Source organism: Oncorhynchus gorbuscha, linkage group LG13 (genome assembly GCF_021184085.1).
Source record: "Oncorhynchus gorbuscha isolate QuinsamMale2020 ecotype Even-year linkage group LG13, OgorEven_v1.0, whole genome shotgun sequence".
Taxonomy (NCBI): domain Eukaryota; kingdom Metazoa; phylum Chordata; class Actinopteri; order Salmoniformes; family Salmonidae; genus Oncorhynchus; species Oncorhynchus gorbuscha.
The window spans coordinates 19897086-19919315 of record NC_060185.1 but is presented as its reverse complement, the minus strand read 5'-3'; the positions used below and the strand labels follow the sequence as shown (position 1 = coordinate 19919315).

Sequence of the window (22230 nt, the reverse complement as noted above, 5' to 3'; positions counted from 1 at the left end):
CCATGGGTTTGAGGAGCAGAGAGGGCTAGTGGTTGAACAGGAGAACCCATGGGTTTGAGGAGCAGAGAGGGCTAGTGGTTGAACAGGAGAATCCATGGGTTTGAGGAGCAGAGAGGGCTAGTGGTTGAACAGGAGAACCCATGGGTTTGAGGAGCAGAGAGGGCTAGTGGTTGAAACAGGAGAACCCATGGGTTTGAGGAGCAGAGAGGGCTAATGGTTGAATAGGAGAACCCATGGGTTTGAGGAGCAGAGAGGGCTAGTGGTTGAAACAGGAGAACCCATGGGTTTGAGGAGCAGAGAGGGCTAGTGGTTGAACAGGAGAACCCATGGGTTTGAGGAGCAGAGAGGGCTAGTGGTTGAAACAGGAGAACCCATGGGTTTGAGGAGCAGAGAGGGCTAGTGGTTGAACAGGAGAACCCATGGGTTTGAGGAGCAGAGAGGGCTAGTGGTTGAAACAGGAGAACCCATGGGTTTGAGGAGCAGAGAGGGCTAATGGTTGAATAGGAGAACCCATGGGTTTGAGGAGCAGAGAGGGCTAGTGGTTGAAACAGGAGAACCCATGGGTTTGAGGAGCAGAGAGGGCTAGTGGTTGAACAGGAGAACCCATGGGTTTGAGGAGCAGAGAGGGCTAGTGGTTGAAACAGGAGAACCCATGGGTTTGAGGAGCAGAGAGGGCTAGTGGTTGAACAGGAGAACCCATGGGTTTGAGGAGCAGAGAGGGCTAGTGGTTGAAACAGGAGAACCCATGGGTTTGAGGAGCAGAGAGGGCTAGTGGTTGAACTGGAGAACCCATGGGTTTGAGGAGCAGAGAGGGCTAGTGGTTGAACAGGAGAATCCATGGGTTTGAGGAGCAGAGAGGGCTAGTGGTTGAAACAGGAGAACCCATGGGTTTGAGGAGCAGAGAGGGCTAGTGGTTGAACTGGAGAACCCATGGGTTTGAGGAGCAGAGAGGGCTAGTGGTTGAACAGGAGAATCCATGGGTTTGAGGAGCAGAGAGGGCTAGTGGTTGAACAGGAGAACCCATGGGTTTGAGGAGCAGAGAGGGCTAGTGGTTGAACAGGAGAACCCATGCGTTTGAGGAGCAGAGAGGGCTAGTGGTTGAACTGGAGAACCCATGGGTTTGAGGAGCAGAGAGGGCTAGTGGTTGAAACAGGAGGACCCATGGGTTTGGGGAGCAGAGAGGGCTAGTGGTTGAACAGGAGAATCCATGGGTTTGAGGAGCAGAGAGGGCTAGTGGTTGAACAGGAGAACCCATGGGTTTGAGGAGCAGAGAGGGCTAGTGGTTGAACTGGAGAACCCATGGGTTTGAGGAGCAGAGAGGGCTAGTGGTTGAACTGGAGAACCCATGGGTTTGAGGAGCAGAGAGGGCTAGTGGTTGAACTGGAGAACCCATGGGTTTGAGGAGCAGAGAGGGCTAGTGGTTGAACAGGAGAACCCATGGGTTTGGGGAGCAGAGAGGGCTAGTGGTTGAACAGGAGAACCCATGGGTTTGAGGAGCAGAGAGGGCTAGTGGTTGAACAGGAGAACCCATGGGTTTGAGGAGCAGAGAGGGCTAGTGGTTGAACTGGAGAACCCATGGGTTTGAGGAGCAGAGAGGGCTAGTGGTTGAATAGAGCCAGGCAGAGCCTTGAAGATTTTTCCCACTGCAGAGCCAGGCAGAGCCTTGAAGATTTTTCCCACTGCAGAGCCAGGCAGAGCCTTGAAGATGTTTCCCACTGCAGAGCCAGGCAGAGCCTTAAAGATGTTTCCCACTGGAGAGCCAGGCAGAGCCTTAAAGATGTTTCCCACTGGAGAGCCAGGCTGAGCCTTAAAGATGTTTCCCACTGGAGAGCCAGGCAGAGCCTTGAAGATGTTTCCCACTGCAGAGCCAGGCAGAGCCTTGAAGATGTTTCCCACTGCAGAGCCAGGCAGAGCCTTGAAGATGTTTCCCACTGCAGAGCCAGGCAGAGCCTTGAAGATGTTTCCCACTGCAGAGCCAGGCAGAGCCTTGAAGATGTTTCCCACTGCAGAGCCAGGCAGAGCCTTAAAGACGTTTCCCACTGCAGAGCCAGGCAGAGCCTTGAAGATGTTTCCCACTGCAGAGCCAGGCAGAGCCTTGAAGATGTTTCCCACTGCAGAGCCAGGCAGAGCCTTAAAGAGACTTCAGCATCCTACCAATGCCTGCTCTCTCCTTAGCCAGCTGTCTGTCAAAACGATAGGGAGGAGCCCTGATAAGATGAGAGTTTTCTCTTTAATCAGCAACGCAGCAATGCATCTAATTGAACCTTTATTTCACTAGGCATTTATTTAACTATTGATACACCATTCTTAAAAGGTAAAGATAGTAGATTGATAATTACACACTATTTATGTGGCATATCAGGAAGCTGATTAACCAGCATGATCATTACACAATAAAAAGCTAATTCTACAATGTGCAGTTTTGTCACACAACACAATACCACAGATGTCTCAAGTTTTGAGGGACTGTGCAATTGACATACTGACTGCAGGAATGTTCAACCGAGTTGTTGCCAGATAGTTGAATGTTAATTTTTCTACCATAAGCCACCACCAACTTCATTTTAGAGGATGTGCTGAGGAGTATGTCTGTCTGTAACAAAGTCATTTTGCGTGAAAAAACGAATTATTATTGGCTGGGCCCCTGCCGAATCATGAGAAATCCATAGATTATGGCCTAATGAATTTATAATAATATAATAATAATATATGCCATTTAGCAGACGCTTTTATCCAAAGCGACTTACAGTCATGTGTGCATGGGTGGTCCCGGGGATCGAACCCACTACCCTGGCGATACAAGCGCCATGCTCTTCAGTTGACTGATTTCCTTCTATGAACTGTACAATCTATGACATATATATTTTTTGTTCGGTATAGATAGTTTATAACTATAGAGAATATCTTCCAAGGCCTTTAGAAAGACACTGTCTGACTGACAGTCATTCTGTTGCCTCCCATCATCACATCAGCAGCACAGTTAGTAAAGCCAGGAAGGACAAAGATGTGTCTTCATGCTGGAACCTGTGTGACCCACATATTAAGACAGGCAAGGCACATACAAATACACACCCATTCACACTGTGCTTGGTCTTCCTGTTAAGGGCCAAGGAAACATTATCTGGTAGGGGACAGCTGAAGGTTCACGGCAGGGAGGGAGGCAGGGAGGCAGGGAGGCAGGGAGGCAGGGAGGGAGGGAGGGAGGGAGGGAGGGAGGGAGGGAGGGAGGGAGGGAGGGAGGGAGGGAGGGAGGGAGGGAGGGAGGGAGGGAGGGAGGGAGGGAGGGAGGGAGGGAGGGAGAATGGTAGTGGAGGCTCATTATCCAAAAAACATGCAGGACAGCACACAGCAGGGCCCTCCATCCTGTCCACCCTCACATAGAGACCAGGAGACCAGAGGCAGCCTCTCTTGGCAAGGCTATGGATCTGACTGTGATTCTGGTGAAGAGTTAGAGGTTCGCTCCAGTCCCTCATCCATCATTCTCTCTCTTTCTTTCTTTATTTCCACTTCTCCAATTCTCTCTCTCGTAAGATTATGTTTCTCCCCATGCAGGTGGCCAGGGTTGCCTGCTGCACTGTGATGTGCGGTAGTCAGTTGTGCTTGTGGAGGAAAGGTGTCAGGGGGAGGACAGAGAGCCAAGCGGGGGACTGAGGGATGTAGAGGAGGAGTGGAGGTCATTGGGTTGTGCTGCTGTAAACACTAGAGGATGCCAGCTCTCACCAGCCTTCCTCTATCCTTCTCTCCCTCTCTCTCTCCATCTCTATCCATCCCCAGGGATAATCCAGTTCTAAGTTTCTATATTCTCCTCTCCTCTAGTGTTCTCTAGTGTCCTCTCCTCTAGTGTTCTCTAGTGTCCTCTCCTCTAGTGTTCTCTAGTCTCCTCTCCTCTAGTGTTCTCCTGTCTCCTCTCCTCTAGTGTTCTCTAGTCTCCTCTCCTCTAGTGTTCTCTAGTGTCCTCTCCTCTAGTGTTCTCTAGTGTCCTCTCCTCTAGTGTTCTCTAGTCTCCTCTCCTCTAGTGTTCTCTAGTGTCCTCTCCTCCAGTGTTCTCTAGTCTCCTCTTCTCTAGTGTTCTCCTGTCTCCTCTCCTCTAGTGTTCTCTAGTCTCCTCTCCTCTAGTGTTCTCTAGTCTCCTCTCCTCTAGTGTTATCTAGTGTCCCCTCCTCTAGTGTTCTCTAGTCTCTCCTCTAGTGTTCTCCTGTCTCCTCTCCTCTAGTGTTCTCTAATCTCCTCTCCTCTAGTGTTCTCTAGTCTCCTCTCCTCTAGTGTTCTCTAGTCTCCTCTCCTCTAGTGTTCTCTAGTGTCCTCTCTTCTAGTGTTCTCTAGTGTCCTCTCCTCTAGTGTTCTATAGTCTCCTCTCCTCTAGTGTTCTCTAGTCTCCTCTCCTCTAGTGTTCTATAGTCTCCTCTCCTCTAGAGTTCTCTAGTCTCCTCTCCTCTAGAGTTCTCTAGTGTCCTCTCTTCTAGTGTTCTCTACTTTCCTCTCCTCTAGTGTTCTCTAGTCTCCTCTCCTCTAGTGTTCTCTAGTGTCCTCTCCTCTAGTGTTCTCTACTTTCCTCTCCTCTAGTGTTCTATAGTCTCCTCTCCTCTAGTGTCCTCTAGTGTCCTCTCCTATAGTGTTCTCTAGTCTCCTCTCCTCTAGTGTTCTCTAGTGTCCTCTCCTATAGTGTTCTCTAGTCTCCTCTCCTCTAGTGTTCTCCTGTCTCCTCTCCTCTAGTGTTCTCTAGTCTCCTCTCCTCTAGTGTTCTCTAGTGTCCTCTCCTCTAGTGTTCTCTAGTGTCCTCTCCTCTAGTGTTCTATAGTCTCCTCTCTTCTAGTGTTCTCTAGTCTCCTCTCCTCTAGTGTTCTCTAGTCTCCTCTCCTCTAGTGTTCTCTTGTCTCCTCTCCTCTAGTGTTCTCTAGTCTCCTCTCCTCTAGTGTTCTCTTGTCTCCTCTCCTCTAGTGTTCTCTAGTCTCCTCTCCTCTAGTGTTCTCTTGTCTCCTCTCCTCTAGTGTTCTCTAGTCTCCTCTCCTCTAGTGTTCTCTAGTCTCCTCTCCTCCAGTGTTCTATAGTCTCCTCTCTTCTAGTGTTCTCTAGTTTCCTCTCCTCTAGTGTTCTCTAGTGTCCTCTCCCCTAGTGTTCTCTAGTCTCCTCTCCTCTAGTGTTCTCTTGTCTCCTCTCCTCTAGTGTTCTCTAGTCTCCTCTCCTCTAGTGTTCTCTTGTCTCCTCTCCTGTAGTGTTCTCTAGTGTCCTATCTTCTAGTGTTCTCTTGTCTCCTCTCCTCTAGTGTTCTCCTGTCTCCTCTCCTCTAGTGTTCTCTAGTGTCCTCTCCTCTAGTGTTCTCTAGTGTCCTCTCCTCTAGTGTTCTCTTGTCTCCTCTCCTCTAGTGTTCTCTAGTCTCCTCTCCTCTAGTGTTCTCTAGTGTCCTCTCCTCTATTGTTCTCTAGTGTCCTCTCCTCTAGTGTTCTCTAGTGTCCTCTCCTCTAGTGTTCTCTAGTCTCCTCTCCTCTAGTGTTCTCTAGTCTCCTCTCCTCTAGTGTTCTCCTGTCTCCTCTCCTCTAGTGTTCTCTAGTGTCCTCTCCTCTAGTGTTCTCTTGTCTCCTCTCCTCTAGTGTTCTCTAGTGTCCTCTCCTCTAGTGTTCTCTAGTCTCCTCTCCTCTAGTGTTCTCTAGTGTCCTCTCCTCTAGTGTTCTCTAGTCTCCTCTCCTCTAGTGTTCTCTATTGTCCTCTCCTCTAGTGTTCTCTAGTGTCCTCTCCTCTAGTGTTCTCTAGTGTCCTCTCCTCTAGTGTTCTCTAGTCTCCTCTCCTCTAGTGTTCTCTAGTCTACTCTCCTCTAGTGTTCTCTAGTGTCCTCTCCTCTAGTGTTCTCTAGTGTCCTCTCCTCTAGTGTTCTCTAGTGTCCTCTCCTCTAGTGTTCTCTAGTGTCCTCTCCTCTAGTGTTCTCTAGTGTCCTCTCCTCTAGTGTTCTCTAGTGTCCTCTCCTCTAGTGTTCTCTAGTGTCCTCTCCTCTAGTGTTCTCCTGTCCCCTCTCCTCTAGTGTTCTCTAGTGTCCTCTCCTCTAATGCTATCTTGTCTCCTCTCCTCTAGTGTTATCTTGTCTCCTCTCCTCTAGTGTTATCTTGTCTCCTCTCCTCTAGTGTTCTCTTGTCTCCTCTCCTTTTGTGTTCTCTTGTCTCCTCTCTTCTAGTGTTCTCTTGTCTCCTCTCCTCCAGTGTTCTCTTGTCTCCTCTCCTCCAATGTTCTGCAGTCTCCTCTCCTCTAGTGTTTTCTAGTGTCCTCTCCTCCAGTGTTCTCTAGTGTCCTCTACTGCAGTGTTCTCTAGTGTCCTCTACTGCAGTGTTCTCTAGTGTCCTCTACTGCAGTGTTCTCTAGTTTCCTCTCCTCTAGTCTTGTCTAGTCTCCTCTCCTCTAGTGTTCTCTAGTGTCCTCTCCTCTAGTGTTCTCTAGTTGAGAAGAGTGTCTCTCTGTATGTAGCCTTGCTATTGTTTGGAATGTGAATAACTATCTTTCAGTGGGAGGACATTGCAGCACTTTTCAAGGCTTTGACTCACACAACATCTCTGATCAGGATATTTCGATCCGGCTGGCCTTGCCTGTACAGATGGAGCCAGTGTTCTAGTGAAGCTGATGTTTATGTTTATATCCTCCTCTTTCTCAGCGGCACGACCCTGTCTGTTTTGACCTGCGCTCATGAGCACATTCACAACTCAGTAGGAGTAGGAGTATTTTGCCTAATTAGAAATAAATAAATACTTTAAATCACTTTTGCACACCTGCGTTTCCATGGAGGATGTCATGTTGTTATAACAATGCTTCTGCCTAGCAACAAGAGATAAGAAAAACACAAATCCTATTGCTTTAGAGTCAGGAAAACCATATATGGAGACCTGCATTGTGATGGGGGTCATACAGTGTTCTGCTGCTCATACAGTGTTCTGCTGCTGTACGTGACAAGGTGTTGGGTCTGATTAGCTAGAGAAGCCTGGAGAAACCATTACTTCCTATAGATCTCCCTCTTAAAGCCATTTCCTACAGGGGGATTGGGTTCCCCTCCACTCTGCCGTACATAAACCCACTCCCTCATGCTGGGAAGTTACAAGAGGCAGGCAGAGAGAGAGAGGGGTATCTCAGCTTGGTGCAGCGATGGCCAATTAAGTGCTTAAAGGATTTTGTTGGCTTTCAGGAGGTTGGGGATTCCTGGTGTGAGCCTGTCTTTGATCTGTGTGGGGCGGAGGGAGGTGTAGGAGGTGACTAGAAGCATGTTTAGAGGGAGTTGCATCCACACTCGCTGCACACGTCTTGTGTGGATGCACGCTATCACCATTGGTATAGAGCACATTGTCAACAAGGCCTTGTGGGTAGGTGTATGACACACATGCTGTGGCCAGTGGTCCAGACAATCTTGGTATGACAATCCCTGGTTATTTATAGTCTACTCTGATAGAAGTGGTCACTGCGGCCATGTCCACGTTGTGACGGATCGGTGACAGTCCGCAATTATAGGAGTTGGGCGGTGGAGGAGGTGCACCATGGTGACTAGGAGCAGGTTTAGGAAAGTGAGACAATGAGATGGTGGAGAGGAGCAGGTCATATTCCACACACACATTCACATGTGTGCATACACATGCTCACACACAGACAAACACACATACACACACACAAACCTTCACATGTGTGCATACACATTCTCACACACAGACAAACACATACACACACACAAACCTTCACATGGGTGCATGCACATGCTCGCACACAGACAAACACACATACACACACACACACCTTCACATGAGTAGAGACACATACACACACATGCATGGCTCACATGCATAAACACTCATAAACACTGTCATACATAGACACACATTGTGTCGACCTTGCATACTTGAGGCTGACTAGGATTTCAGCCTTTAGTTTATGAGAACATATGTTTTCTGTGTGTACAGACAGATACACCCGAGCTGGGAAAGTGATTACTGGCACGCCGTCTATAGATGGAGGGTTTGTTGGTTTTTCATTACCTTCTGTCCTCTCGTAAATCTCTCCAGTTTATCTGCAAAACTACCGCTGGGGAGGCAGAGAGGAATTAGCTAGGCTCTGACCCTCTGATAGCCATCCACAACCATCCTGCCTCTCAGCTTTTACAATACTGCTGTGACATACTTTTCCAAATTGTTACTGGACTGAGTTAGTGGGGTATACATTTCATAGAGTCCTTAGTGCACTACTTTTCATGAGAACTCTAGTCAAAAGTAGTGCACTTTGTAGAGTATAGTATGTGGTTTGTGTTCTCTTCATTTAGTCTAGATAAAGAACACTGTCTCTAATGTCCGTAGTGTTTATATGATGCTGCGGTACTATGATGTTGTAGTCAGGCTGAATGAGATCATTTGTTCCCGTAAAACGCCATTTCCCTCTGTCACATTAGTTCGGCCCTGTTGTCCTTATCTATTAGACAGACGGCTTCTATACCCCCCATACTAATGGGCCTTTTATCTGGGAAAATGCGTCTCTGACTGTTTATAAGAGTGGGTTTGATTCCAGCGATGGGAGTGGTATATTTTTACATTACAGAAAATCAATACAGATGGAAATCCTGTCCAAAGGTGGTGGGAATACCTGTTGACGAGTTGTAATGCAACTACACGATACATTAGCCACTGTCAGGATTATAGGTATAAACAGGAAGTGAAAGCGATATGAGATGAAGGGGCAATGAGGAGGGGATGATGTGTGTGTTCGGAGGCATGTCTTATACCCCATGTCCTTAGGCTGACACAGAGAGACAGTGTGATGTGATAAAGAGGGGAGATGGTTGGTCAAAGCCATTCTCATAGGTGGATGCATAATATCACCCTTGGTATAGAGCACATTGTCAACAAGGCTTTGTGGGTAGGTGTATGATGCACATGCTGTGGCCAGTGGTCCAGCCAATCGTGGTATGACAATCCCTGGTTATTTATAGTCTACTCTGATAAAAGTGGTCACTGCGGCCTTGTCCACGTTGTGACGGATCGGTGACAGTCCCCAATTATAGGCTCTGGTAACACTGTGGCGGTTTCCTCTTGTCATTATGTTGTTGCTGTAGATCAGTGTTGTGGTCTGTAGATGACACAATGCATCTCATATCTACGTTCCTGTCTAACTGGAGTGACTGGTTTTGGTGTTAAAGCTAAAAGTGAGGTCTGCCAGTGCCGACCTCACGTTAACCCTTTCTCTTGCTCTCTTTCTGCAGTACTACGTGATGACTTCAGACAGAACCCTGCTGATATAATGGTGGCAGCGGGCGAGCCTGCAGTTCTAGAGTGTATGCCCCCTCGCGGGCATCCTGAACCTAGCATATCCTGGAAGAAGGACGGTGCCAACATTGATGACAGAGATGAACGAATCACTGTGAGTGGAACTGGTTATGTGTGTGTATATGTGTGTGTTTTGCATGTGTGAGTGAGATTGTGCAGTTATGTTCATCAAAGTATTTGATACTATATCAATGTTTGTTTAAACCTCACATAGATTGATTTGGCCCCTGTTGTTTCACCAATAGTGATGTATAACTCCAAATGAGCAAACTGCAGTTGTTGTAACATTTAATGTGAAAGACCCAGAATTAGTCTTGGTTCATTAGTCAAGAAGCAGACCATTGATTAGGATCCTGCTGAGTAACATCAGCCAGTAGAACAAACACCCACTACTATGATGAAATTAAAAAGTTTGTGAAAAAGAGGAAAGTTGGTCTCTGCAGCACAGAGGGAGTGGGAACGTTACCTCTATATCTGATTTATACAGCATTCGAGGCCAGCCACCAATTAGTGTGTTTTATTTCAGAGTGTAGTGAAGGGATCAGCAGTATCAATAACACCCATGCTGCTGCTGAGTAGAGCAGTAGAGAGCTGACCTTGATGGGTCCACTGCCTCCACCATATCTGCACTTTCCCTATAGGTAGTTACAGTATGTGCTGGAGAAAGTGATTGTGTGTTTGATATGTAGGGTGGATGGAGCTTCAGTCACTTTATTTGTATTTTATATTCCACCTTTATTTAAGCAGGTAGCCAAGGTGAGAACAAGTTCTCATTCACAACTGCGACCTGGCCAAGATAAAGCAAAGCAGTGCAACAAAAACAACATCACAGAGTTACACATGGGATAAACAAACGTACAATTAATAACACAATAGAAAAATCTATATACAGTGTGTGAAAATGTAATCGGTATTCATAAAATAGGCCATAGTGGCAAAATATTAACAATATAGCAATTAAACACGGGAGTGATAGATGTGCAGATGATGATGTGCAAGTAGAGATACTGGGGGAATAATAGAGCAAAAACTTAAAATCACAATATGGGGATGAGGTAGTCGGGTGGGCTATTTACAGATGGGCTTTGTACAGGCACAGTGATTGGTAAGCTGCTCTGACAGCTGATGCTTAAAGTTAGTGAGGGAGATATAAATCTCCAGCTTCAGCTTTTTTTGTAATTCATTCCAGTCATTGGCAGCAGAGAACTGTAAGGAAAGGCGGCCAAAGAGGTGTTGGCTTTGGGGATGACCAGTGAAATATACCTCCTGGAGCACGTGCTACGTGTGGGTGTTGCTATGGTGACCAGTGAGCTGAGTAGAGTGTTGGAGGCTATTTTGTAAATTACATCACTGACATAGAATATGTGGACAACTACAAATACATAGGTGTCTGGCAAGACTGTAAACTCTCCTTCCAGACTCACATTAAACATCTCCAATCCAAATTAAATCTAGAATCGGCTTCCTATTTCGCAACAAAGCATCCTTCACTCATGCTGCCAAACATACCCTCGTAAAACTGACCGATCCTTTACTTATAATAATAATGTCATTTACAAAATAGCCTCCAACAGTCTACTCAGCAAACTGGATGCCATCCATTTTGTCATCAAAGCCCCATATAATACCCAGTCGCTCTGGATAAGAGCGTCTGCTAAATGACTTAAATGTAAATGTAAATGTACAACTGCGACCTGTATGCTCTTATTGGCTGGCCCTTGCTTCATATTCGTCGCCAAACCCACTGACTCCAGGTCGTCTATAAGTCTTTGCTAGGTAAAGCCCCACCTTATCTCAGCTCACTGGTCACCATAGCATCACCCACCCATAGCACACGCTCCAGAAGGTATATCTCACTGGTCACCTCCAAAGCCAATTCCTCCTTCGGCAGCCTCTCCTTCCAGTTCTCTGCTGCCAATGACTGGAACGAAATGCAAAAATCACTGAATCTGGAGACTCATATCCCCCTCACTAGCTGTAAGCACCATCTGTCAGAGCAGCTCACAGATCACTGCACCTGTACATAGCCCACCTCTAAGTAGCCCACCCAACTACCTCATCCCATATTTTTATTTTTTGCCATTTTTCACCCCAGTATCTCTACTTGCACACTCATCTTTTGCACATCTATCACTCCAGTGTTTAATTGCTATATTGTTAATATTTCGCCACTATGGCCTATTTTTTGCCTTACCTCCCTTATCCTACCTCATTTGCACACACTGTATATAGACTTGTTCTATTGTATTATTGACTGCATGTTTTTTTATCCCATGTGTTGTTGTTGTCTGTGTCACACTGCTTTGCTTTATCTTGGCCAGGTCACAGTTGTAAATGAGAAGTTATTCTCAACTAGCCTAGCTGGTTAAATGAAGATGAAATAAAACCTTTTTTTTTACACGGGACAAGACAAATACATGTCCGACTGCTACGCCATCTTGGTTTGATAGGGATGGACAGATAAAAGAATAGTTAAAGCATAGGTCTGTGTTGGTTATGATCAGATGTTGACTCGTGTTTAACTAGCTCTTCAGTTTCTACCATCTGCCAACAATATCACATTTAACATTTGGCCAGTAGGCTGATGATTTAACAGGCCCTGAAGATATCAATAAGGATGATTAACCAGGCCCTGAAGGGATCAGTAAGGATGATTAACCAGGCCCTGAAGGGATCAGTAAGGATGATTAACCAGGCCCTGAAGGGATCAGTAAGGATGATTAACCAGGCCCTGAAGGGATCAGTACAGATGATTAGCCAGGCCCTGAAGGGATCAGTAAGGATGATTAACCAGGCCCTGAAGGGATCAGTACGGATGATTAGCCAGGCCCTGAAGGGATCAGTAAGGATGATTAGCCAGGCCCTGAAGGGATCAGTAAGGATGATTAACCAGGCCCTGAATGGATCAGTAAGGATGATTAACCAGGCCCTGAAGGGATCAGTATGGATGATTAGCCAGGCCCTGAAGGGATCAGTACGGATGATTAACCAGGCCCTGGAGGGATCAGTAAGGATGATTAACCAGACCCTGAAGGGATCAGTACGGATGATTAGCCAGGCCCTGAAGGGATCAGTAATGATGATTAGCCAGACCCTGAAGGGATCAGTACGGATGATTAGCCAGGCCCTGAAGGGATCAGTAAGGATGATTAACCAGGCCCTGAAGGGATCAGTAAGGATGATTAGCCAGACCCTGAAGGGATCAGTACGGATGATTAGCCAGGCCCTGAAGGGATCAGTAAGGATGATTAACCAGGCCCTGAAGGGATCAGTAAGGATGATTAACCAGGCCCTGAAGGGATCAGTACGGATGATTAGCCAGGCCCTGAAGGGATCAGTAAGGATGATTAGCCAGGCCCTGAAGGGATCAGTAAGGATGATTAACCAGGCCCTGAAGGGATCAGTACGGATGATTAGCCAGGCCCTGAAGGTATCAGTAAGCCCTGAAGGGATCAGCAAAGGGTGATTGGCCAGGCCCTGAAGATATCAGTAAGGATGATTAGCCAGGTCCTGATGGGATCAGTAAGGATGATTAGCCAGGCCCTGATGGGATCAGTAAGGATGATTAGCCAGGCCCTGATGGGATCAGATTAGCCAGGCCCTGGATGATTAGCCAGGCCCTGAAGGGATCAGTAAGGATGATTAACCAGGCCCTGAAGGGATCAGTAAGGATGATTAACCAGGCCCTGAAGGGATCAGTAAGGATGATTAACCAGGTCCTGAAGGGATCAGTAAGGATGATTAGCCAGGCCCTGAAGGGATCAGTAAGGATGATTAACCAGGCCCTGAAGGGATCAGTAAGGATGATTAACCAGGCCCTGAAGGGATCAGTAAGGATGATTAGCCAGGCCCTGAAGGGATCAGTAAGGATGATTAACCAGGCCCTGAAGGGATCAGTACGGATGATTAGCCAGGCCCTGAAGGTATCAGTAAGGATGATTAGCCAGGCCCTGAAGGGATCAGTAAGGATGATTAACCAGGCCCTGAAGGATGATGATTAGCCAGGCCCTGAAGGTGTAAGCCCTGAAGGGATCAGCAAAGGGTGATTGGCCAGGCCCTGAAGATATCAGTAAGGATGATTAGCCAGGTCCTGATGGGATCAGTAAGGATGATTAGCCAGGCCCTGATGGGATCAGTAAGGATGATTAGCCAGGCCCTGATGGGATCAGTAAGGATGATTAGCCAGGCCCTGAAGGGATCAGTAAGGATGATTAGCCAGGCCCTGGAGGGATCAGTAAGGATGAATGACCAGGCCCTGAAGGGATCAGTAAGGATGATTAACCAGGCCCTGAAGGGATCAGTAAGGATGATTAACCAGGCCCAGGTCCTGAATGATTAGCCAGGCCCTGAAGGGATCAGTAAGGATGATTAGCCAGGCCCTGAAGGGATCAACAAGGATGATTAGCCAGGCCCTGGAGGGATCAGTAAGGATGAATGACCAGGCCCTGAAGGGATCAGTAAGGATGATAAGCCAGGCCCTGAAGGGATCAGTAATGATGATTAGCCAGGCCCTGAAGGGATCAGTAAGGATGATTAATCAGGCCCTGAAGGGATCAGTACGGATGATTAGCCAGGCCCCGAAGGGATCAGTAAGGATGATTAGCCAGGCTAAGGAAGAGATCAGTAAGGATGATTAGCTTGGCCCTGAAGAGATCAGTAAGGCCAATGTTTCAGTATGGTCTGATTAGGACAGTTAACAGCAAGCTGCAACTATGTTTACTTAGAGACAATTAGCTGTAATTAGAAGCATTTTCCTACTGGTTATCATGCGTTTCCTGTACGTTATCATGACACTGTGTTCTTCTCTGGGTTGTTTCTGTTACATGCACCTTATACAGCTTCATTCTCAGCCCAGAACACCCAGCCATGGATGTGTTCAGCACTATTGACATGGCTGAACACTGGCTGGGGGTGTTGGTCTATTTATTCACAGCTCTAACTGATAAACAGCGTGAGAGCCCATCCCCCGCCCCTCAGACACTCGCTAGTTGCACTGGGGGAAGATTAAATAAGAAGCGCCTGGCAGTTTCACAGCATAATTGAAAGAGCATAATCTAGTGGAAATTGAATCAAATCATATCTTTCTCTGAATTCAGCCACCAGTTACTGATAAGCACACAGACTCTGCATCAACCTTGGAGCCAGTTTATTGGCTGTGGTTGCGTGTGCAAAACATGTTTGTGTGCGTGTGTGTTTTGTGTGTGTGTGTGTGTGTGCGCTTGTGTGTCATGTTTGTGTGTGTTTGTGTGCGTGTGTGTGTGTCTGTGCACCACTGTAACTTTGTTGGGACCTGTCATTAATCCCTGTTTGAGAACAAAGCCTGCTCTCTCCTGTCATCAGGGTTGCTTCACTCACAGACACCTGGCCCATAATGCCCCTCCCCTGACCCTGTCCCAGCTACACACTCACTCTCAGGCTCATTCAGGCTGACACACACACACACGCACGCACGCACGCACGCACGCACGCACGCACGCACGCACACACACACACACACACACACACACACACACACACACACACACACACACACACACACACACACACACACACACACACACACACACACACACACACTGTTCAACAACCTGGAAACAATAACCTCAGAGGCTCTGGATAGGTGGTTTGAGGACAGAGCGGAGCAGGTGCGTATTACTGCTCAGTGATCATAGCTGTGTATAACTGTCCAGTGATCAAAGCTGTGTATAACTGTCCAGTGATCATAGCTGTGTATAACTGTCAGTGATCATAGCTGTGTATAACTGTCAGTGATGATAGCTGTGTATAACTGTCCAGTGATCATAGCTGTGTATAACTGTCAGTGATCATAGCTGTGTATAACTGTCCATTGATCATAGCTGTGTATAACTGTCAGTGATCATAGCTGTGTATAACTGTCCAGTGATCATAGCTGTGTATAACTGTCAGTGATCATAGCTGTGTATAACTGTCCAGTGATCATAGCTGTGTATAACTGTCCAGTGATCATAGCTGTGTATAACTGTCCAGTGATCATAGCTGTGTATAACTGTCCAGTGATCATAGCTGTGTATAACTGTCAGTGATCATAGCTGTGTATAACTGTACGCGATCATAGCTGTGTATAACTGTCCAGTGATCATAGCTGTGTATAACTGTTAGTGATCATAGCTGTGTATAACTGTCAATGATCATAGCTGTGTATAACTGTCCAGTGATCTAAGCTGTGTATAACTGTCACTGATCATAGCTGTGTATAACTGTCCAGTGATCATAGCTGTGTATAACTGTCCAGTGATCATAGCTGTGTATAACTGTCCAGTGATCATAGCTGTGTATAACTGTCCAGTGATCTAAGCTGTGTATAACTGTCACTGATCATAGCTGTGTATAACTGTCCAGTGATCATAGCTGTGTATAACTGTCAGTGATCATAGCTGTGTATAACTGTCCAGTGATCATAGATGTGTATAACTGTCCAGTGATCATAGATGTGTATAACTGTCCAGTGATCATAGCTGTGTATAACTGTCAGTGATCATAGCTGTGTATAACTGTCCAGTGATCATAGCTGTGTAGAACTGTCAGTGATCATAGCTGTGTATAACTGTCCATTGATCATAGATGTGTATAACTGCCCAGTGATCATAGCTGTGTATAACTGTCCATTGATCATGGCTGTGTATAACTGTCCAGTGATCTAAGCTGTGTATAACTGTCACTGATCATAGCTGTGTATAACTGTCCAGTGATCATAGCTGTGTATAACTGTCAGTGATCATAGCTGTGTATAACTGTCCAGTGATCATAGATGTGTATAACTGTCCATTGATCATGGCTGTGTATAACTGTCCATTGATCATGGCTGTGTATAACTGTCCATTGATCATAGCTGTGTATAACTGTCCAGTGATCATAGCTGTGTACAACTGTCCAGTGATCATAGCTGTGTATAACTGTCCATTGATCATAGATGTGTATAACTGTCCAGTGATCATAGCTGTGTATAACTGTCAGTGATCATAGATGTGTATAACTGTCAGTGATCATAGCTGTGTATAACTGTCCAGTGATCATAGCTGTGTAGAACTGTCCAGTGATCATAGCTGTGTATAACTGTCCAGTGATCATAGCTGTGTATAACTGTCCAGTGATCATAGCTGTGTATAACTGTCAGTGATCATAGCTGTGTATAACTGTCCACTGATCATAGCTGTGTATAACTGTCAGTGATCATAGCTGTGTATAACTGTCCACTGATCATAGCTGTGTATAACTGTCAGTGATCATAGCTGTGTATAACTGTCCAGTGATCATAGCTGTGTATAACTGTCAGTGATCATAGCTGTGTATAACTGTCCAGTGATCATAGCTGTGTATAACTGTCAGTGATCATAGCTGTGTATAACTGTCCAGTGATCATAGCTGTGTATAACTGTCAGTGATCATAGCTGTGTATAACTGTCCACTGATCATAGCTGTGTATAACTGTCAGTGATCATAGCTGTGTATAACTGTCCAGTGATCATAGCTGTGTAGAACTGTCAGTGATCATAGCTGTGTATAACTGTCAGTGATCATAGCTGTGTATAACTGTCCAGTGATCATAGCTGTGTAGAACTGTCAGTGATCATAGCTGTGTATAACTGCCCTACCTACACATGGCCTTTCCGATAATGAGGTTTCACTCTGTTTAAACAGAAGAAATTTTGCTAGCTCTGCTGTTTATAAGCTGTTTGTACAACAACATCCTCTCTGTGTTGTGTTTTCATTTTTTTTGCAATGATGTGTGAAATATTAGTGTAAACCAGTATTTGCTGTAAACACAGGCTCAGTGAATGTTGCTGGCCATAGCAGAGCTGGGCCTTGGGAGGGAATTACAACGCACAGCACCTGTCTGGTTAGGGAGAGATTTAACAGTGCAGTGTGGGATGTGTTCCTTCCTTTAAAGTGCCTGGGTAGGACGAAGACTCACAGAATGACTAAAAACAGCTCTACACATACACCAGGACCATCCATGTGTAATGGACTGTGCTGACAGATGGGAGAATGGATGGGCCAATATGTGAATGCCAATCGAAAGCAGAGCAATGCGCGGTGCTGTATTTTAAGAGGACTGCGTCACAGTGTGTGGGATGGGCTGGGCTGGGATGGGCTGGGCTGGGATGGAGTGGGCTAGACTAGAATGCGATAGGCTGGGATGGGATGGGATGGAATGGGCTGGACTGGGATGGGCTGTGATGGAATGGGTTGAACTGGGATGGTATGGTATGGGTTGGACTGGGATAGGCTGGGATGGGTTGGGATGGGCTAGACTGGGATGCGATAGGCTGGGAAGGGCTGGGATGGGATGGAATGGGCTGGACTGGGATGGGCTGGGATGGAATGGGCTGGACTGGGATGGTCTGGGATGGGATGGAATGGGCTGCACTGGGATGGGATGGGATGGAATGGGCTGGACTGGGATGGGATGGGATGGGATGGAATAGGCTGGACTGGGATGGGATGGGATGGGATGGAATGGGCTGGACTGGGATGGGATGGGATGGGATGGAATGGTCTGGACTGGGATGGGCTGGACTGGGATTGAATGGGATGGACTGGGATGGGCTGGGATGGGATGGGAATGAATGGGCTGGACTAGGATGGGCTGGGATGGGATGGTATGGGTTGGATTGAGATGGTCTGGGATGGGGTGGAATGGGCTGGACTGGGATGGGATGGGATGGGATGGAATCGGCTGGACTGGGATAGGATGGAATGGGCTGGACTGGGATGGGATGGGCTGGACTGGGATGGGCTGGGATGGTGTGAGTTAAAAATGAGAGACATGAAAAGTGGGAGGCTAATAAACACCAGAGAGTCAGAGACTCTCAGAGACGAAGAGAAAAGAGCAGCTGGCCCTGGCTCCTCCTGTCTATATTAGCCATGCCCCCTGGCTCCTCCTGTCTATGTTAGCCCTATCATCCCTGGCTCCTCCTATGGGCTAGACTGGGATGCGATAGGCTGGGATGGGTTGAGATGGGATGGACTGGGATGGGCTGGGATGGAATGGGTTGGGCTGGGATGGGATGGGCTGGGATGGGATGGGATGGGTTGGGCTGGGATGGTATGGGTTGGACTGGGATAGGCTGGGATGGGCTGGGATGGGCTTGGATGGGATGGAATGCCTGGACTGGGATGGTTTGGGATCGGATGGGATGGGATGGAATGGGCTGGGCTGGGATGGGATGGGATGGGATGGAATGGGCTGGACTGGGATGGGCTGGGATATGATGGGATGGGCTGGACTGGGATGGGATGGAATGGGCTGGGCTGGACTGGGATGGGCTGGACTGGGATGGGCTGGGATGGGATGGAATGGGCTGGCCTGGGATGGGATGGAATGGGCTGGGCTGGACTGGGATGGGCTGGACTGGGATGGGCTGGGATGGGATGTGAAAAGTGGGAGGCTAATAAACACCAGAGAGTCAGAGACTCTCAGAGACGAAGAGAAAAGAGCATCTGGCCCTGGCTCCTCCTATCTGTATTAGCCCTGCCCCCTGGCTCCTCCTGTGTATGTTAGCCATGCCCCCTGGCTCTTCCTGTCTATGTTAACACTGTCTTCCCTGTCTCCTCCTGTCTATGTTAGCCCTGCCATCCCTGGCTCCTACTATCTATGTTAGCCCTGCCCCTTGGCTCCTCCTCTCTATGTTAGCCCTGCCCCCTGGCTTCTCCTATCTATGTTAGCCCTGCCCCCTGGCTTCTCCTATCTATGTTAGCCCTGCCCTCTGGCTTCTCCTATCTATGTTAGTCCTGCCCCCTGGCTTCTCCTATCTATGTTAGCCCTGCCCCTGGCTTCTCCTATCTATGTTAGTCCTGCCCCCTAGCTTCTCCTATCTATGTTAGCCCTGCCCCCTGGCTTCTCCTATCTATGTTATCCCTGCCCCCGGACTTCTCCTATCTATGTTAGTCCTGCCTCCTGTGACGACACAGTCGCCAGTCAATAGACAGACGACAGCAAGTGTCTTTTTCTTGTCAAACCACTGCTCCGCTGAGAGCAGATGGAGGCATTTGTAACTCCTGTGCACAACAGGTCTGTTCAGGGTGTTGAGGTCCTTGAAAATGGAACTCAACAAAAAGGCATCCAGCTCAACAGTTTCAGGGTGAACTTAACCGATGTTGGTGTGTAGAGGGAATCAGTCAGCGCTGGGACAGACTGCAGACATGCTGTGTGTTGTCTTCTCCTTCCTTTGTTTAGTAGTTGAGAGTGATTAACAGCCTGGAAAATGAAATGCAGCATGAATACCACCACAACATGTGCTGAATGGGGTTTCACACTATCAGCATTACCAAATGACGGGAGACAGAAGATGGTGTTGGGATAGAGCCATCTTGTGATGGAGGATAATGGTCAAATTGTTGCTGCCTTCAGCAGCCACCTGTGTTGTGGAGATGATAGACACAGAGACACAGAGAGGTGCAGAGACAAAGAGAGGTGCAGAGTGAAAGGAAGGCCTCTCCATTCAAACTGGGCCCTTCAAATATGCCTGAGCAGAATGGTGAAGTGCCACCTCCACACTGAGGTGGGAAACCTGAGTGCTTTGGCCCTAAAGTGGATCCTCATGTCGAAGACCTATGGGACCTCCAGTTCCTCCCTCTCCCTGCCCTGCGTGGTCTGACCTGGCCTGACCTTGGGCCTTTGTGAGTGGTCAAGTGCTTTAGCTGTTAAGCCGTCCCTGAAACAAACAGTAACATAATGACAGTTCACACTCCCTGGGTCTCTATAGTGCCAGTGTGACCCTTTTCATTACCCTTCCTCTCACTTCACCTTGTCTTCCATTTAAAGGCTGTTTTAATGATTCATATTAACCAGCAGTGAGGGCGTGAGGGGCCCTTGAATGCCTCAGAACCCAGAGGAATGTGTCCGGTGGGGGAGTAGGGTGGAGGTGAGGTGTCCCTGGAGGAGCCGTGTCTTTCCTCTGGCTGGCTTAGTTCAAGTGGAGGGTTGTGGCATTTAGACGACCTCTCCCTGTCTCTACTCCTCCCAGATGAACTGTTAGACCACATAACACCGATGTGATGGATTGTGGGTTGTTCCACTGAGAACCTTCTGACATTCTTTTTCTATATTCCCCTGTTCTTAGAACCTGTCATTCCCCTACCTAGCAGATGTCATGTGGATTGTTTTGCTAATGAACAAGGTGTCACTCTTCATTAGGCTGCTGTGTCATAATAAAAGTGAGGCTCTGTTCTCCACATGCCAGTCATACCTGTTTTTAGATCACCTACAGTGCAGAGCGTAGGCACACATGGAGTGTTGACCACAGTAAATTAGATTTAGTGAGATGTTACATGGTGTGTCATAAATTGAATACATGTGTAGCAGTGTGTTTGACTGAAGTCAGCCAGTGAAAGGCAGCAGGTTTGGGGCTCTTTCGCAAAGCTGTGTAGGACTACCCCCTTCAACTCCTCCCTATGTACACACACCCCCAACACACACACACACACACACACACACACACACACACACACACACACACACACACACACACACACACACACACACACACACACACACACACACACACACACACACACACACACACACACACACACACACACACACCTAAACACCTACACACACACACACACCTAAACACCTACACACACACCTCAGTCTAATGAAGGGATCTGTTACAGGCCTGGGGGTGGGGGTCCGGAGTCTTCCGGCTTGTGGGCTGAGGTGTGTAACCCTTAAACCCTTAAGCCCCCTTGGAACAGGCAGATCAGTGGTTCCCCCTTCTATTGTGTGCTGCTACTCTGACTGACATGGCTGACAGAGAGGGGCTGTGGGCCTGACAAGGACCTGAGAGGGGCCGGCTGCCTCACCCAGTGCCCGAGAACAAAGCACCCCCCTGGCCTGTAATCAAAGCCCTGGGAAGAAACAGCCATCACGCTCACCTGGTCCTGGACACAAAACACAACTTTTAGAGAGAGAGAGAGAGAGAGAGAGAGAGAGAGAGAGAGAGAGTGTGTGTGTGTGTGTGTGTGTGTGTGTGTGTGTGTGTGTGTGTGTGTGTGTGTGTGTGTGTGTGTGTGTGTGTGTGTGTGTGTGTGTGTGTGTGTGTGTGTGTGTGTGTGTGTGTGTGTGTGTGTGTGTGTGCGTGCGCATTCTTTTGTTCTTCTTGTCTGGAACCCTCCACTATTACAGTACTGGAGATTGTTGTGCTGGAGGCCATTTGTAGCTGCAGTAATGCTTCCAATCGAGCCTGCCTCAGGTGTTCCCTCAGGGAACTGGGGCCTTGTAGGTTTGGGGAAGTGATTTTCGGCCAGGCTAGCCCTGAGCAGGAACAGACATTCTGATAAAGCCATACAAACCACAGGTGGAATGAGAATAGCATAGAATGGCTGGACAGGTACTGCAGTCAGTGGTGGAAAAAGTAGCGATTTGTCATACGTCATTAAAAGTAAGGAAACCTTAATAGAAAATAGCTCATGTAAAAGTGAAAGTCACCCAGTAAATTACTCCTTGAGTAAAAGTATAAAAGCATTTGGTTTTAAATATACTTAAGTATCAAAACTAAATGTAATTTGCTAAAATATACTTAAGTATCAATAGTAAAAGTATGAATAATTTTCAATTTCTTATATTAAACAAACCAGACGGCACCATTTTTGTGTTTTTGATTTATCTACTTATAGCCAGGGGCACACTCCAACACTCAGCCATCATTTACAAACACAGCATCTGTATGTAGTGAGTCTGCTAGATCAGTGTACTTTTGGGTGTCAGGGAAAATGTATGGAGCAAAAAGTATATTATTTTATTTAGGAATGTAGTGAACTAAAAGTAAAACTAAATAGCAAAGTAAAGTACAGCCACTTCTTAAGTAGTACTTTAAAGTATTTTTACTTAAGTACTTTACACCGCTGGCTGCAGTTAGTACAGTAGTACAGTACTTTGGTTCTATCACTTGGACCACAGGACATACAT

At 47.3% G+C, this 22230-nt stretch overlaps 1 protein-coding gene across 3 annotated transcripts in view; it reads left to right on the top strand.

Annotated features, from left to right (window-relative positions):
- robo1 (roundabout, axon guidance receptor, homolog 1 (Drosophila)) overlaps window positions 1–22230 on the top strand; it is a 440136-nt gene that overhangs the window by 291326 nt on the left and 126580 nt on the right. For all 3 annotated transcript variants that reach the window (XM_046293778.1, XM_046293780.1, XM_046293781.1), the window contains one exon: window positions 9212–9369. In XM_046293778.1, coding sequence (XP_046149734.1) covers window positions 9212–9369 — 158 coding nt within the window. The remainder of the gene's footprint in view (window positions 1–9211; window positions 9370–22230) is intronic.